General features: G+C 44.7%; 1 protein-coding gene across 1 annotated transcript in view; it reads left to right on the top strand.

Moving 5' to 3' along the window:
* GABRR1 (gamma-aminobutyric acid type A receptor subunit rho1) overlaps positions 1–17,466 on the top strand; it is a 287,943-nt gene that overhangs the window by 123,967 nt on the left and 146,510 nt on the right. Inside the window, exon 2 of the mRNA XM_073673166.1 lies at positions 10,260–10,313. Coding sequence (XP_073529267.1) covers positions 10,260–10,313 — 54 coding nt within the window. The remainder of the gene's footprint in view (positions 1–10,259; positions 10,314–17,466) is intronic.

Genomic DNA, 17,466 nt, shown 5'->3' with positions numbered 1-17,466 from the left:
TTCGGCTGTTTTATGTTCTTCTCCTTATCCTCAGCCTCCACCACCACTATACCACCAGGGTGCCAGCATTGCATGTTCCTCCGTCCTTATTTTTGTCAGCTTTTGCTTGGAAGGCATAAGCAAAGACTGTGGGAGACCCACTCCCCAATAATGGGACTTATGTTTGTAATATGCTGTACTGCATGGCTCTTGTAAGGGGCATTGCAAGTTGCTCTGTCCTAATTTTTGGAAGCTTTTGCTTGGAAGGCATAAGCAAATCCTATGGGAGACCCACTCCACAATAATGGGACTCATGTTTGTAATATGCTGTACTGCATGGCTCTTGTAAGGGGCATTGCAAGTTGCTCCGTCCTAATTTTCGGAAGCTTTTGCTTGGAAGGCATAAGCAAAGCCTATGGGAGACCCACTCCCCAATAATGGGACTTATGTTTGTAATATGCTGTACTGCATGGTTCTTGTAAGGGGCATTGCAAGTTGCTCCATCCTAATTTTTGGAAGCTTTTGCTTGGAAGGCATAAGCAAATCCTATGGGAGACCCACTCCCAATAATGGGACTTATGTTTGTAATATGCTGTACTGCATGGCTCTTGTAAGGGGCATTGCAAGTTGCTCCGTCCTAATTTTTGGAAGCTTTTGCTTGGAAGGCATAAGCAAATCCTATGGGAGACCCACTCCCCAATAATGGGACTTATGTTTGTAATATGCTGTACTGCATGGCTCTTGTAAGGGGCATTGCAAGTTGCTCCGTCCTAATTTTTGGAAGCTTTTGCTTGGAAGGCATAAGCAAATACTATGGGAGACCCACTCCCCAATAATGGGACTTATGTTTGTAATATGCTGTACTGCATGGTTCTTGTAAGGGGCATTGCAAGTTGCTCCGTCCTAATTTTTGGAAGCTTTTGCTTGGAAGGCATAAGCAAATCCTATGGGAGACCCACTCCCCAATAATGGGACTTATGTTTGTAACATGCTGTACTGCATGGCTCTTGTAAGGGGCATTGCAAGTTGCTCCGTCCTAATTTTCGGAAGCTTTTGCTTGGAAGGCATAAGCAAATCCTATGGGAGACCCACTCCCCTATAATGGGACTTATGTTTGTAATATGCTGTACTGCATGGTTCTTGTAAGGGGCATTGCAAGTTGCTCCGTCCTAATTTTTGGAAGCTTTTGCTTGGAAGGCATAAGCAAATCCTATGGGAGACCCACTCCCCAATAATGGGACTTATGTTTGTAACATGCTGTACTGCATGGCTCTTGCAAGGGGCATTGCAAGTTGCTCCGTCCTAATCTTCGGAAGCTTTTGCTTGGAAGGCATAAGCAAATCCTATGGGAGACCCACTCCCCAATAATGGGACTTATGTTTGTAATATGCTGAACTGCATGGTTCTTGTAAGGGGCATTGCAAGTTTCTCCGTCTTAATTTTTGGAAGCTTTTGCTTGGAAGGCATAAGCAAATGCTATGGGAGACCCACTCCCCAATAATGGGACTTATGTTTGTAATATGCTGTACTGCATGGTTCTTGTAAGGGGCATTGCAAGTTGCTCCGTCCTAATTTTTGGAAGCTTTTGCTTGGAAGGCATAAGCAAATCCTATGGGAGACCCACTCCCCAATAATGGGACTTATGTTTGTAATATGCTGTACTGCATGGCTCTTGTAAGGGGCATTGCAAGTTGCTCCGTCCTAATTTTTGGAAGCTTTTGCTTGGAAGGCATAAGCAAATCCCATGGGAGACCCACTCCCCAATAATGGGACTTATGTTTGTAATATGCTGTACTGCATGGTTCTTGTAAGGGGCATTGCAAGTTGCTCCGTCCTAATTTTTGGAAGCTTTTGCTTGGAAGGCATAAGCAAATCCTATGGGAGACCCACTCCCCAATAATGGGACTTATGTTTGTAATATGCTGTACTGCATGGCTCTTGTAAGGGGCATTGCAAGTTGCTCCGTCCTAATTTTTGGAAGCTTTTGCTTGGAAGGCATAAGCAAATACTATGGGAGACCCACTCCCCAATAATGGAACTTATGTTTGTAATATGCTGTACTGCATGGCTCTTGTAAGGGGCATTGCAGTTCCTCATAATTTTTGGAAAGCCTTCCATTCACTGCTTAGGCCAACAGTGCACAGGAGATCCAGTTGCTATAAATGGAAAAAAAGGTTTAGTTAAGGCCCTCTGACCTCCATGTCATTTCCAAGGGGCATTGGAGTGCCTCTAAATTTTTGGTAGGCATTGCACTCACTGTATGCCCTATAACTGTGTAGCCGAACCGCTCCTTTTGTTACAGAAACATATCCTACAAGACATATCTGGTTGACTGGCCTGATATTGATGTGAATGGTCCCTGTTCCTCCTGCTCTTTCTCCTTTACCATTACCTCATCCATCATTTATCACCTGAAGCTTTGTTTTAACGGGAGTCATAGAACTTGGATAGTAGCAGGAAAACATCCAGCAATCCTCGGAGGAGGTAGGATATGAGCCAAAACGCTGACCACTTCAGGTCTAGCCGCTACTACATACATGCGCTTGCATTCCAACAAAACAAAGCAGATGCTGACTTCTATCATTCTCATCATGCTCCTCACCTTGGCACTCTCAACTCCCCTGATGGAGAAGCCAGGGCCCACCGGAGGAGTCTGGTTGTCTGGTGGGCTCGGCCAATGCTGCCCTAAAGCAGGCCAGGCTAAGAAAAATGTGGGAAAGGTTACCGGGACAAATAGGGGTGGCTGGGGACCGAGTATGAACACCCGGCCACCCCCTGGAGGCTGGGGAGCAAGCGAGGACATCCGGCCACCGGGCGGCTGGGGACTGAGTATGGATTCCAGGCCGCCAACGCAGCCATGACGTGGTGGCCAGATTCAGCCTCCACATGCCTAAAAGGCCCAATTTAAAGTGCAAGCAAGCAAGCAGTATGGTATTGCAGCCTGGGGGTGGGTGGGTGGCAGGCTGCATACTTGCGCTTGCATTGCAAGGAATGGGAGAGGTACAATTGAACACTGCCCTGGGACAAGGACTTGAACGGGGATAGTTGCAAGTCTGCATCTTCTGATGCGGCAAGGATCACTTATGATGGGCACACTTTTAGACAGTGACCTGGGTGTCAGAGATGCTTCCAGGGGTCTTCCCCATGCTGTTCCCATGTCTTTTCAGCACTTTATGCATGTGTCACACAGCACATGGCCAGATAAGGTTGTAAAATGTTAAAATGACATTTCCCGGTGAATGCATTTGTCACAGTTGAAAGCAATACAAAAGTGCAAAAACGCATAAAAAATGCTACTTGTGAACATAGCCCAAGATGTGGAGGAGTATTTTTGTTTTTGGTTATTTATTTTACCTTATACACAAGTCTTTACCCTGGAAAAGAAATTCCTTAACATATTTCACAGGAAAAAAGTTTCAGTTTAGTTTTTGAACGTTTTATTGTGAGCCCGTAAAAGTGGCTTAATACCTCTGACCACGTTGTTGACAGCAGTGACCTGGGGGTCAGAAATGCTTCCTGGGGCGATCCCCATGCTGTCCCCATGTCATTTGAGCACTGTCACTATCGTTTTGGGCACTTGTTAGGCTTTTAAAAGACTGCCGGGGGTGCCACCGCAAAAATGCTCGGGTCTCCCATAGACTAACATTGGGCTCGTTGCTCGGGTCGAGCACCCGAGTATCACGGTGAGTTCGGCCCGAGCTTCGAGCACCCGAGCATTTTAGTGCTCGATCAACACTAATCATGATGTGAACGGACACTTTCTCTTTTTAAGCGTTATATAATTTATTTCACTATTCACACCATAAAATATAAAATAAATGTCTAGTTATTACTTGTGACAATTAATAAATTATCATATAAAAGATTTACTAGATAAGTAAAAAAAAGTAAAGCCAACTGTTTATAAGGATTTTCAATTTTAGCCTTTAAAGGGAATCTGTCACCAGGATTTTGCTACCTGATCTAAGAGCAGCATAATGTAGAGAAAGAGATCCTGATTTCAGCAATGTATCACTTAGTTTTACAGGGTGCAGCAGTTGTGAGATCAGAGTTCTTAGATGTATAATCTAGCAGAGCTCAGAATGCTAACCCCACTCACACCACAGCTTTCAGTGTACATTGTCTATTGACAGTAAGCCGCTTATCAGGGAAGGGGGCATGTTTGGACCAGGGCTCACATGCACTGTGGTCAGTGATAATCTAATTGTGATAAAATATTTATTGTATGGAAACAACAGCACACGGCCTAACAAGAAGCACATCCCTGAAATCTCTGTCTTAGCCCCTACTTCATGCTGTCCTCACATTACATATCAAAAACTCGCTGACAAATTTCCTTTAAGGAAACCAAGACAAGACAGGTGGTGCTTGACATATACCCAGGGAGGCAACACATAGGAGGGGTTGTTAAAGACATCAGCCTGGCTGGGACCAGTGAACACCATGTAGTTTAAGCTTGGCTACTTTGAGGCTTGTTGTATGGCCTGGTAGGTTTATTCCTGTGGATTCACAGAAATGAGGAAGAGGGGTTTGCATCAAAGGGCTCTTAGAAATTGTGCCAGGAGTAGCAGTGACCCTCCTACTGTTTCATACAGAAAATTGAATTGTAAGGTTGAACGGTGAATTATTGCTTAACAGTTACAAGAGCTAAAGAGCGGTATGAAGCACTGTCCAGAAATCAATGTGAAATTAACAGTGACCTAAAAAGAAAGTTTCAGTTGCTGTAATTTAAAGTCTGATCAAATTGTGTTCTGAAACATTTAAGCTATAGAGCCGCCTAGAGTGCTCAGCAGCCATCAAGCTCTTGTGCCTTGTGTGAGTTCTTAACCATCAGACTTGTCCACAACCTTTTCATTCTTCCTTTTACTTGTTCTTGTTGCTTTCCTTTCATTCCATTATTTCTGTCTATTTTATATCATGACTTCACACTATTTAACCCTTTACTCCCGAAAGTGGTTTGTCGCATTTGGAGAGCCCCTGATGTGCCTAAACAGTGGAAAAACCCCTAGACCCCTCAAGGAACTTACCTAGATGTGTGGTGAGACCCCTGAGCTCCCAGGTGCTTCACAGAAGTTTATAATGTAGAACTGTTAAAATAAAAAATATAACTTTTTGCACAAAAATGATCTTTTAGCCCCAAATTTTTTATTTTCACAAGGGTAAGAGGAGAAAATGGACCCAAAAAACTGATGTACAATTTCTCCTGAGTACGCTGATACCCCTTATGTGGGGAAAATGCACTGTTGCACGGCAGGGTTCAGAAGGGAAGGAGCACTGCGTGACTTTTTGAAGGCAAAATTGGCTGGAATCGAGAGCAAATGCCATGTCGCGTTTGGAGAGCCCCTGATGTGCCTAACAGTGGAAATCCCCCATAAGTGACCCCATTTTGGAAACTAGACCCCTCAAGAATTTTATCAAGGAGTATACTGAACATTTTGAACCCAGAGGTACGACAATGAATTTGATAACATTTGGTCATCATATTGAACAAGTTGTCATTAGTCTTGAGGGCAAGTGCTCGCTACTTGAGTTTGCATCGGGTACTTGGGTATGTACCATGTATCGCGGGTGCTCGAGTGACATACCCATGTTTCACGGTTGTTAGACACCCAAAAAATAACATGTGGGGATGGCTCGTGAATGGCAGGCAATCCCCGCAAGGTTTTTTAGCTGTTTGACAGCTACGAAACTCGATAGGTATGTGATACTCAGTGCATACTTGAGCACCCGATGCACTTACGCTCGACTCTTGTCACCATATCGTCATCATTTTTTTTCTTTATTTTTGAAAAAATCTCAACCCCAACACAGCCCTAACATCAACCCTAATACAACCTCAACCCTAACACAACTCTAACACAACCCTAACCCCAGCACAACCCTGACACAACCTTAACACAACCGTAACCCTAGCACAACCCTAACCCTAGCACAACCCTAACCTGAACACAATCCTAACCCTATAGTTTATTTTTTACGCCGTTCACTCGTGCGGTATAAGTGATTAGACGACTTTATTCTATGGGTCGGTATGTTTACAGCAATACCAGATTTATATCTGGTTTTTATGTTTGGCAGCGGTCACACACTAAATGACGCTTTATTTTGCAAAGACTAGTTTTTGCAATAATATTTCCATATTTCGGCCGACAGTCATGTAAGGGCTTGTTTTTTGCGGGACAAGTTGACGTTTTTATTGGTACCATTTTTGGGCACGTGACATTTTTTGATTGCTTTCTATTCCGATTTTTGGGAGGCAAAATAAACAAAAACCAACAATTCCAGAATTGTTTTTTGGTTTTTTTTTTTATGCCGTTCCATGTGTGGTAAAATTGATAAGGCAGTGTTATTCTTCTGGTCAGTACGTTTACAGCAATACTACATTTATATTGCTTTTTTTATTTTTTGGCGCTTTTACACAATAAAAACTATATTATAGAAAAAATAATTTTTTTTGCATCGCTTTATTCTGAGAGCTATAACTTTTTTATTTTTCGGCTGATGGAGCGGTTTGGCAGCTTGTTTTTTGCGGGACAAGATGTCGATTATAGTGGTACCATTTTTATTTACATTTGTCTTTTTGATTGCGTTTTATTCCATTTTGTGTTTGGCGGTATGATGATAAAGAATCGTTATTTGCTTCTTTTTTTATTTATTTTTTTTACGGTGTTCACTAGAGGGATTAACTAGTGGGACAGTTTTATAGATTAGGTCGTTCTGGACTGGACGTGGTAATACCAAATATGTGTACTTTTATAGTTGTTGTTTTTTTCATAATAATATTTATTTATGGGTTGGGTACAGTAAATATTTATTTTTTTGCTATGCATGCTGTCAGCCCTGCAGACACAAGTTAGATAGATCGTGCACTGTACATGATCTATCTAACTTCCTGATGCCTGGTGACCCGGATGTCGTCATGGCAATGCGGGGTCTTCAATCCAAGGTAAGAGGGGCGCTCTTACCTCTGCTTGCCCCAGAAATGCTGCAATCGACTTCGATCGCAGTATTTCGGGGGTTAATGTGCGGTGTGCGGTGCGGGCACTGTTCCTGGCACATAGTACTGGGTGTCAGCTGTTAGAATTAGCTGACACCCGGCGGCGATCGCGCCTGCACAGCCTCTGTATGGGCGCGATTGACAAAGCTTAATAATATGTACCTGTGCATTAAGTCCCAGGGCGTAGGTACGCATTATTATGCCCTATGTCAGAATGGGGTTAATCCAAATCTTGTATGTTATCCATTTTGTAATTTGCTACCTTTATTACCATTGATACCTCCAGTTTGCACATTTTGATGATTTTCTTTCATACTGTTACTTACTGTGTATTAGCTTTGTACATGGAATATGTTTTATGAAAGTTGAATTACCATAATGAGGGGCCTGCCATATTAAAATGGGGGATGCACGGTCGCACAGACCCTATAGAGTGAAATAATTGTATTTAGCTGGTATTTTTATGGTTAATATTCGTAACAGATGTTTTCTAGTTTATCTATATAGGTGGAAGGTGATTTGAGTGAGCTGTGCTGAGGCACGAGCAGGTGTGAACTGGTTTGAGCAGTTATTCTGCGCAGTCTTTTTTGAAAGATTTGATTGGTGGAGGCAAAAAGTGTGGGAAATCGCCAATCTATTTAATAACGGTTCCAGTGATCAGCTGGCATGTGCCGTAGGATCAAGACAGAAGACACTTTCCCGCCCTCCCTTATTTTAGTCTGTCGTGATGTTTTAATTAGAGGGATAATCGCCCAGTTGGTTATTATTGATTGATGGTATACGGTTTTATGAGTATTAAAATGTACTGTATTTATTATAAGATTAAAGTTATTTATGTTTTTTTATTTATTTATCTATTATTAATTTAAAGTAACTCTTAATAAAAACATCACGGCCTATATTTTATTCCACAAATTCAGAGTGTCATGTGTTTTGATTATTTAAAGTTTTTTGGGAAAACAATGGGTCTTGTGCTAGCATGCCAGAATTCACCATTTCCTTTCAAATCAAAAAATTCTGTTCTAATTCATATATTTGTATCAAGGATCTGTGTGTTTCTGACTTCCGACTAAACACAAGGTAGCAGCACCATATAGGCAGTTTTGAATTCAGTTGAACCTTTATGAACCTATATGAGGAGATCCACCAAATGAAAGCTACAAGAAATCATTATCAGGGTTGCCAAGCTCTCCAAAATTTCTGGATAGTGTAACATCTGTACGGTTTCTTCTTCAGCCGCTAGGAGGCACCACGCCTTTGTTGCAGGTGATACCTGACAGCATCAATCCTATTTTATTCCTGGGACTTGTGGCTCTGGCCAATCCAGAAGCTATGGAGTTAATCCTGTTAGTTTGGGTTTCTTCCTGCTGTCAGCACTGGTGGGGGCTGCTCACTACCTAAACCCCTGAGAGCCAGTTCCCACTGCCAATCAATGTTTGTGCTACCTTGCTTTACCTGTGTTCTGTGCAGCTGATTTTTCATCCTGATTTATCCTGTTTCCTGACCTCGGTTAGTTTATTCACGTTTTTCCTGCCAGACAAATTTGTACCTCCCATACCTCCTAGTTCTGACCCAGCTACCTGACTATCCTTGCCAGCTTGTGACACAAAACAGCAGCTGACTCTGTGGCCCTAGGTCAGGGACCCCTGTGTAAGTCCAGATCCCTGTACAGGAGTTAAGGGGTGAAGGCCAGGGCGACCCCTGGGTTCTGGAAAACAGAGTAGCTAGCGACAAGCCTGTTTATGGTAGCCGTTTTGGAGCTGCCAGGTGACCATGAACAATGCCCTCGTGACAGATAGTAGATAAAAAATGGGCATTTTTCTCCTATTCGTAAAATTATTTTGGCGTGTCTATGATTTGTGATTTGGATTACTGTGACTGCAATCTACTATATAATCGGCTTAGCCCGTCTGTCTGTCTGTCCAGGAAATCCCGCGTCGCAGATTGGTCCGGCCGCGGCCAATCAACGACGCGGGATTTCAGAACAAGATGGCGGCCGTTAGCGGCTCATCTGCCGCACGGAGGTCAGCTGCGATGCAGCCGGGAAATGACCGGCGCTAGCAGCTGAAATACCCCGACCGGTGGCCTAGGCGGCTCCGCTCCCCGGTCCTCCCTTCACACTTGCCATTGGGAGATCAGCGGCCCTAGCCGCTGATCTCCCAATGGTAGCCGCATGGAGGTCAGTGGCGATGCAGCCGGGGGATAACCCCGCCCACAGCCCGTCATTCACCGTGGTGCGCGGAAGAGGAGACCAATTACGTGCTGGCTGTGCGTGGTCAGCGATGTTGACCACGCACGTTGTTGTTATGTAGGCACTACATAGCAATCAAATTTGGTCACTTTTTTTACAAAAGCTGCATGATAGAAGTATTTAGGGTAAAAAGTATTCTGTTTTGGGGTGCAATTTAGAAGTAAATGCAGTGCTTCTAGGGCTACATTGCAATTACTACTTGCTGTTGACCTTCAGTTCTGTTTTTACATTGTGAGGTGCCATAAATATGTAGGTAGACTGCTGATAAACCAAATATACACATACACCAAGAGGCTAGAACCTAGAACTGGAAGCACAAAGTAAGGCGTCTGCAGTGAACCAGGCAGATCTGATGTGCTGAAGTCTGCCATACTGAATAAGGGTTACCAACAGGATTTCACTTCAAGACCAAAGTCAGACAATTGCAGCAAAGACAACAATCCTTATTAGTTCGAAGAGAATCAAGAACAATAGAAATTGACAATTAGGATGAAAAACAAACTACAAAATCTTGGCTGAGACAGAATTTAATGGCATGATGACCTGAATGTCTGTGACGGAATACAGTTTCTGAAAACAGAGTTGAAAGAGTGGAGTTGCTTATACAAGTGATTAATATCTGATTAATATCTGAATAAAGTAATGAATGAAGAAGCTGATGATTGATAGCGCATTTATAATTCCTGACTTGTGATGAACATTGCTAACAAGATACCAATCTCTTCTTGATTGACACCTTTCATGCTTTGTTGTTCAGCTGTGTCCTATCCCACATTTTGATTCTGTCAGGACAGAGCACAGGCCCGACTTATGGAATTCTTTAAATGGGTTACAATATCACGAATTGAGCGGCATTAGTAAGGAGCTTTTAGAGGCTTTGCTGAGGCTCTTCATAGGAAAATACAAAGTTCTCTGGATTACACTATGAACATAGATTTACTAAAAATGTCTGTACTAACTAATGACAAAAATGTTCCCAACAAGACCTATACCATGTAATCATTTGATCTTTTGTTGGTTTGTTCATTACAGTAGACCACAAAGGCACAGAAGGGAGGTACAAGAAGAGACGCACAAGCAAGGCAGGTATGCTGATGTCTTTAATGTCTATTTTTATGGTTTTTCTCGGACTCTAGGTAGTATCTGATGATCTGATGTATGTCTGCCTGACATGCCTATAATGTCTGCAGGTAATGTAATAGTACGGATTGTACACTTAACAAAAAATGCAAATTCTACTAAATCAAGATGAAAAGCAAGTGTGTAATTACACATCTATTGGCTTTGCAACTCACACAAGTGATGTGGAAGCCAGATTAATATCAAGTATATGATATGGTATATAAAAGAATGAAATGCCTGTGTTTATCTTTAAGACTAATATATCGATCTTCTACGATACACTAGTCCTCTTATCTCATGTACAAGGACATTTTATGGGACTAAATGATGGTGCTTGGGGAATAGTGTGATCTCACATTTGGATCATGTGAGTTACACAAGATGCTTTTGAATACGTTTTCTTTCTTTGTAGGTTTGAAGGCACGTTTAATTTTTTAAAAATGGACCCAGAATGTTCTGTTGGTGGCATTTTTTTTCTGATGTCATACTTTAAGGCTCTGTTCCCATGATGAGTTTTTGGTGAGTTTTTGACTCTGCGTATTTTTGCTGCATCAAAAATGCAGCATCTTGTATTTCCAGCAAAGTGGATTTATACAAATCTCATGCGCACTGTGCTATTTTACGCAGCGTAAACTGATCTGTAGTGCAAGTTTCAAATCCGAAACATGTTAATTTCTCTTGTGGGTACGCAGAGTTTTATGTGCAGATTTTTCCCAAAGACTTGCATTAGATGTAGAAATCAGCAGGCAAAATACACATATGTGGTTTTAGTGTTTTTCCGCTGCAGAAATGCACTAAAAATGCATGTAATCGGCACATGGTTGTATCAATAAAGTTTTGTCAAAGCCAAATACCAGGAAGTATCAAAAACAAAGCAGCTTTATTTAAAGCATGACATAACAAACAAAAAGGCAGCGTCATAAACATGATAAAAATGCAAGTAAAAAACGCACTCATAAACGTAATGAAAAAATGCCAGTAACCTAATTTACATAGAAGGTGCAGAAATTCTGCAACATCAAAAGCTCATTAAATGCTCATCATGGGGAACGTAGTCTTATAGTGTAAAGCCCTACATTATTTCCTATGCAAAAAACAGCATTTAAATCTTTTTTTGCATAAGAGAACATATTCCATCTTGAATGTGATGCATGCGGTACAGTCATACACCTCTACTGAGAATTTGAAATGTAATAGAGCTGCTTTAGACATATTAATTTAAAGGCACATTGTATTCCTTTAGAAGACATTATTGTGAATTAGTTGTTGTTTTTGTCACTTCATGTTGCATGATGAAATCTGGTACTTATGGTCCAAAATTGGTCCCCGTGCAGTGCCCAAGAGGCTACGTGCATAAGGCTCAGTGGTGTGCATGAACCGTTAATGTGATTAATACCATACAATTGCTGTGTGTACCAGTTGATTGAAAAATTGCATTAGTGCCCTTACCAAGTAAAAATGACCTGATTCGGCTGCCAGAATACATAACAATAGCTGAGTTTCAGTTGTGTAGAGGCAAGGGCTGCGGAGCTGATAATATTGCACTTACTAAAATAAAGCACTGGCTAAGCAGTTTACTGTGCCGGAGGCATCACGTGGCACAGTTGCTTCTCTTAGTATCTCCATTTATTCCTGGACTAGAGCCAGTTGGCTTTTATTTGGGATATTATTAATCTAATGCGTAGCTTAGCAGTCTGTCGTGGATATATATCTGCATTACTCATTTATCAGTTTTAAAATGTATTTCTCCTTTAAATCCTAATTTTTCCACCTTTTTATATAATTTCCTGCATGAAGCATATCGTCTGTAAGTAGAAAGCTACGGAACATCTAATTGCCTTTGTCTGCTGCTCATTCTCACAGACATATTTTGGTCATTACTTTGCATCAGTATTTGTAAGCTAAAACTAGAAGCGGGCTTGAAATAGAAGAGGTACAGATGTTGACATTACACCACGTGCAGAATTATTAGGCAAATGTGTATTTTGGTCACATGAAACTTTTTATACATGTTGTCCTACTCCAAGCTGCATAGGCTTGAGAGCCAACTACCAATTAAGTAAATCTGGTGATGTGCATCTCTGTAATGAGGAGGGGTGTTGACTAATGACATCAACATCCTATATAAGGTGTGCTTAATTATTAGGCAACTTCCTTTGCTTTGGCAAAATGGGTCAGAAGAGAGATTTAACGGGCTCTGAAAAGTCCAAAATTGTGAGAGGTCTTGCAGAGGGATGCAGCAGTCTTGAAATTTCCAAACTTTTGAAGCGTGATCACCGAACAATCAAGCGTTTCATGGCAAATAGCCAACAGGGTCGCAAGAAGCGTGTTGGCCAAAAAAAACGCAAAATAACTGCCCTTGAATTGAGGAAAATCCAGCGTGAAGCTGCCAAGATGCCATTCGCCACCATTTTTGCCATATTTCAGAGTTGCAACGTTACTGGAGTATCAAAAAGCACAAGGTGTGCGATACTCAGGGACATGGCCAAGGTAAGGAAGGCTGAAAAACAACCACCTTTGAGCAAGAAACATAAGATAAAACATCAAGAATGGGCCAAGAAATATCTTAAGACTGATTTTTCAAAGGTTTTATGGACTGATGAAATGAGAGTGACTCTTGATGGGCCAGATGGATGGGCCAGAGGCTGGATCAATAAAGGGCAGAGAGCTCCACTCCGACTCAGACGCCAGCAAGGTGGAGGTGGGGTACTGGTATGGGCTGGTATCATCAAAGATGAACTTGTGGGACCTTTTCGGGTTGAGAATGGAGTGAAGCTCAACTCCCCGATCTACTGCCAGTTTCTGGAAGACAACTTCTTCAACCAGTGGTACAGGAAGAAGTCGGTATCGTTCAAGAAAAACATGATTTTCGTGGCTGGCCAGTAAAGGTCTAAAAGAAGAAAAAATAATGACATGGCCCCCTTGTTCACCTGATCTGAACCCCATAGAGAACCTGTGGTCCATTATAAAATGTGAGATCTACAGGGAGGGAAAACAGTACACCTCTCGGAACAGTGTCTGGGAGGCTGTGGTGGCTGCTGCACACAATGTTGACTGAAAACAGATCAAGCAACTGACAGAATCTATGGATGGAAGGCTGTTGAGTGTCATTGTAAAGAAAGGTGGCTATATTCATCACTAATTTTTTTGTTTTTGCATGTCAGAAATGTTTATTTCTAAATTTTGTGCACTGATATTGGTTTACCTGGTGAAAATAAACAAGTGAGATGGGATTATATTTGGTTTTTATTAAGTTGCCTAATAATTCTGCAAAGTAATAGTTACCTGCACAAACAGATATCCTCCTAAGATAGCTGACGCGCCCCTGGGCCTGTGTCGCGCTGCGTTGCGCATGCGGGAGCCTACCCGGAGCCGGATCAGTAGAGGGTTGTAGTCTCGTGGCGGTGACCCGGTCCGTGCCCAGGGAGTCAAACTAGACGGCAGTCTATTAGTAGTAAATAGTTGATGACTACGCCACCCGTTGAGTGCAGCCAGGGAGCTGCTGCTGCAGGGCAGACCGCTGAGGCCGGTGGTAGGATTGTGCAGCGTGATAGTATAACCCCCAACGGGAGGGGTATGGCCTCAGGGCAGCCGACGTGGATGATGGGGGTAGCAGGAACCACTCAGAGACGGTACGGTGTAGTTCAGGGTCTTTACTGGTAACAACGATAGACCCTCCCGGAGTACTTGCTAGCAAACGGGGCCTGGTCAGTCTTTGAGCAGATGGGATCTCCCCTGGCCAGGCGTAGTTGTAGGCCTCACAAACTGACTGTACTCTTCTGGCTACCTTGCTAGAAGCTGATGTAAGTAGCCCACGTCCCTGAGTGTACCGTGTGGTGCTCACCCGTATGGCCGGTGACTCGGGGCCTTCTAATGGCTTCCGCTCCACGATGGCGGTGCTGGTCCCACGCGTGTGACCGTGCCTTCGGGCTTCTGGGCCAGAGGACCTGAAATCCCCTGCCTGACGGATTCTGCTGCTGGGTAGAAGTTAGTCCCCACAGCCTCGGACTCCGGGTCCGGTAAAGAATCTTCTTAGTCAGGGCGAGCGCTGCAGCTGCCAGCCCCTGACTCCTTGGAACTCTGCTGTTTCCTATGCTGCTTCTTGTCTCCACTCTCCTTGTCTGACTCTCCCTGCCTCAGCCCCGGGTTTTTACAGGGGAAGCTCTTCCCCTCCCAAGACTGGGCAGGAGGTGTGGCATGCACAGGATCCCTGACCAAAGGACCTCCCACCTGCTCTCAGACATAACATTACATTACTGTGGAAAACCAGATCCCTGGGGTGCCACATTCCCCCCTAGTGAAATTTAGTACTCCGGGACTAAACACATTTAGAAAAACATAACAAAGTATAACAATAACAACACAATAAGAAAAACACATAAGATGGTTGCGGCGTGTCCGCAACCGGGTGCAGTCTTTGAAGAAAAGCAAAGGTGTCCATTTCACCAACACAGGGAGACGTAACCAGGTAGGGGTCTGTCCTACCCCGAGTCCTTAACAGTCTCTAGTCCATCCTGGGTTACGCTCCAACTATATACAAGGATTCCCGGTAAATCCACCAAGGTTTCCTAAAAACAACTGGAAACACAAAATTATTCACAAGCAACAATACACAGAAAAACATAAATAAAACAATTTATACACTTTAAATTCTCCAGCGTGCGGGTAACTGGCCTCTAGTGGCCCGAGTGGACCTACGGAGCTGACTGTCTGGCCCTGAACTACAGGGTGTAGGAGCTGTCAAGGGTAAACTGGGCAGCTGTCTACCGGCTCTTTGTCTCACTAGGGGTACGGCAGGCTCACTATAAGCAGAGGGTTGATTCTCCTGTTCTGCTTGTGTGGAGTCTTCTGCCTCCTGGACCGGCTGTTCTTCCAGCTCTACCCGTTGCTCCGTAGGTTCTTGGGATGATGGTTGGAGGAAGGTGAGTACGGGTACCACAACTGCACCATTGACTTGAGTCCAAGACTGAGGGAAGTCCCCGAGCACGGTACTAACCATATCTTCCCTTTCTTCCACGGGTCGATGGTCTTCTTGTTCCTCTTCAGGGTTCCTCAGTTGTTCGGGACACTTCTTCAGGTGGTCCCGGGATACAATGGCTGTGGTTTCCCCTCCGTCTTTACTGATGGTACAGACCTTCGGGTTCTCGTGGCTTGAGGGCAGTACGGTGTACGGGTCCTCCTCCCACTGGTCATCCAACTTGTGGAGCCGTCTTTTCCTCTTCAAGACCTGCTCTCCGGGTACCAGGGGAACAGCGGGAGCATACTGGTTGTAAGTCTTCTCTTGTCTTTCCCTAGCCTGACAGAGACTTCGCTCCACGCTCTCTTGTACTCTCCGGTACTGCTGCTGCCTCTCTGTGTCCCAGTCTGTTTCTGGTGAAGTGTCCTCAGGTGTCAGGACTCCCATTTCCAGGTCAACAGGTAACTTACCAGGTCTCGCCCTCATTAGGTAAGCCGGGGTACAGTTGGTGGAACCTACCGGGATGTGGTTGTATAGGTCCACCAGATCGGGCAACTTCTCAGGCCACAGACTGCGTTCTTCCAGGGGCAATGTTTTTAGCAGATCCATTACCACCTGGTTCATTTTTTCACAAAGTCCATTAGTTTGCGGATGGTAGGGTGTCGTCCTTATCTTCCGGCAGCCATACAGATTGCAGAATTCCTGGAAGACCTCCGCTTCAAAGGCAGGTCCCTGGTCCGTCAGCACTTGGTCCGGGTACCCGTGTGGACGGCAGAAGTGCTGCTGGAAGGCTCTAGCTGCTGTTTGAGCCGTTAAGTCCTTGACGGGGACGACAACCAAGAACCGGGAGTAATGATCCACGATGGTTAACGCGTAGACGTAGCCACTTCTGCTTGGGGTCAGTTTTACATGATCCAAGGCTACCAGTTCCAACGGTTGCCGGGTGACGATGGACTGCAGGGGAGTCTTCTGGCTGGCCCGGTCCTTCCTTCTCAGATTGCACGGGCCACAGTCTCTGCACCACTTCTCGATGGTTCCCCTCATGCCTACCCAGTGGAACCGCTCGCGCAGCAGGAACTCCAGCTTTTTCCACCCGAAGTGTCCAGCTCCGTCGTGGTATGCCTCCATCACCATGGCTGCGTCTCTTCGTGGCACCACTACTTGCCAGAGTAGTTCATGCGTCCGGGAGTTGACCATTCTGCGGCACAACTTCCCCTTGTAAAGGAATAGTCGACTCTTCTCCGCCCATAGTTGTTTGGCTTCCTCCGGAGCGTCTGGTTCAAGTCGAGCCTCCGGCCGAGTCAGCATCTCCTTCACCAGTCGGACGGCAGGGTCGCTGTCTTGCGTTTCCGCCCAGTTGTAGTGGGGTAAGGGGTTCAACGTAGCAGCCTGTTTACCCCTTACCCGGTGGGAATACTGGATAGTCCCATGACGGTGGAACGCAGGGAGTTCAACTTCTTCCAGTCCCTCCGGATCTTCTCCTTCGTCCGGCAGGTTGGGCATCCTGGACATGGCATCCGCGTTAGTATTGGAGCGTCCTGCCCGGTATTTGATTGTGAACTCGTAGTTGGACAGACGAGCCATCCACCTCTGCTCCAGGGCACCGAGTCTTGCCGTGTCCAGGTGTATCAACGGGTTGTTATCCGTGTATACGGTGAACCGGGAAGAAGCGAGGTAATGCCTAAAGCGCTCGGTGACTGCCCATACCACGGCCAGGAACTCTAGCTTAAATGAGCTGTAATTCTCGGGGTTCCTTTCGGTGGGTCGCAGTTTTCGGCTGGCATAGGAGATCACTCGTTCTCTCCCCTGCTGAATCTGGGATAGTACGGCTCCTAGCCCGATGTTACTGGCGTCGGTGTAGAGGATGAAGGGCTGGCTATAGTCTGGGTACGCCAAGATTTCATCCCCCGTGAGGGCCATCTTCAGCTGGCGGAAGGACTCTTCTTCTAGCTCTTCCCATTTGAAGGGCGGCTTCTGGTTCTTGGCCTTCCGGGACTGGCCTATCAGGAGGTCCTGCATAGGCGCTGCCTTTTTGGTGAAACCGGGAATAAACCTTCGGTAGTAGCCTACCAACCCTAGGAACTGCCGCACTTCTTTTACGCTGGAGGGGCTTGGCCATCCCTTAATTGCGGTGATCTTATCGGGGTCGGGAGCCACTCC

Source organism: Phyllobates terribilis, unplaced genomic scaffold (genome assembly GCF_046119375.1).
Source record: "Phyllobates terribilis strain yellow unplaced genomic scaffold, ASM4611937v1 Scaffold_3__8_contigs__length_932513732, whole genome shotgun sequence".
Taxonomy (NCBI): Eukaryota; Metazoa; Chordata; class Amphibia; order Anura; family Dendrobatidae; genus Phyllobates; species Phyllobates terribilis.
The sequence above is the reverse complement of the archived record's forward strand: the minus strand, read 5'-3'. Positions and strand labels throughout refer to the sequence as shown.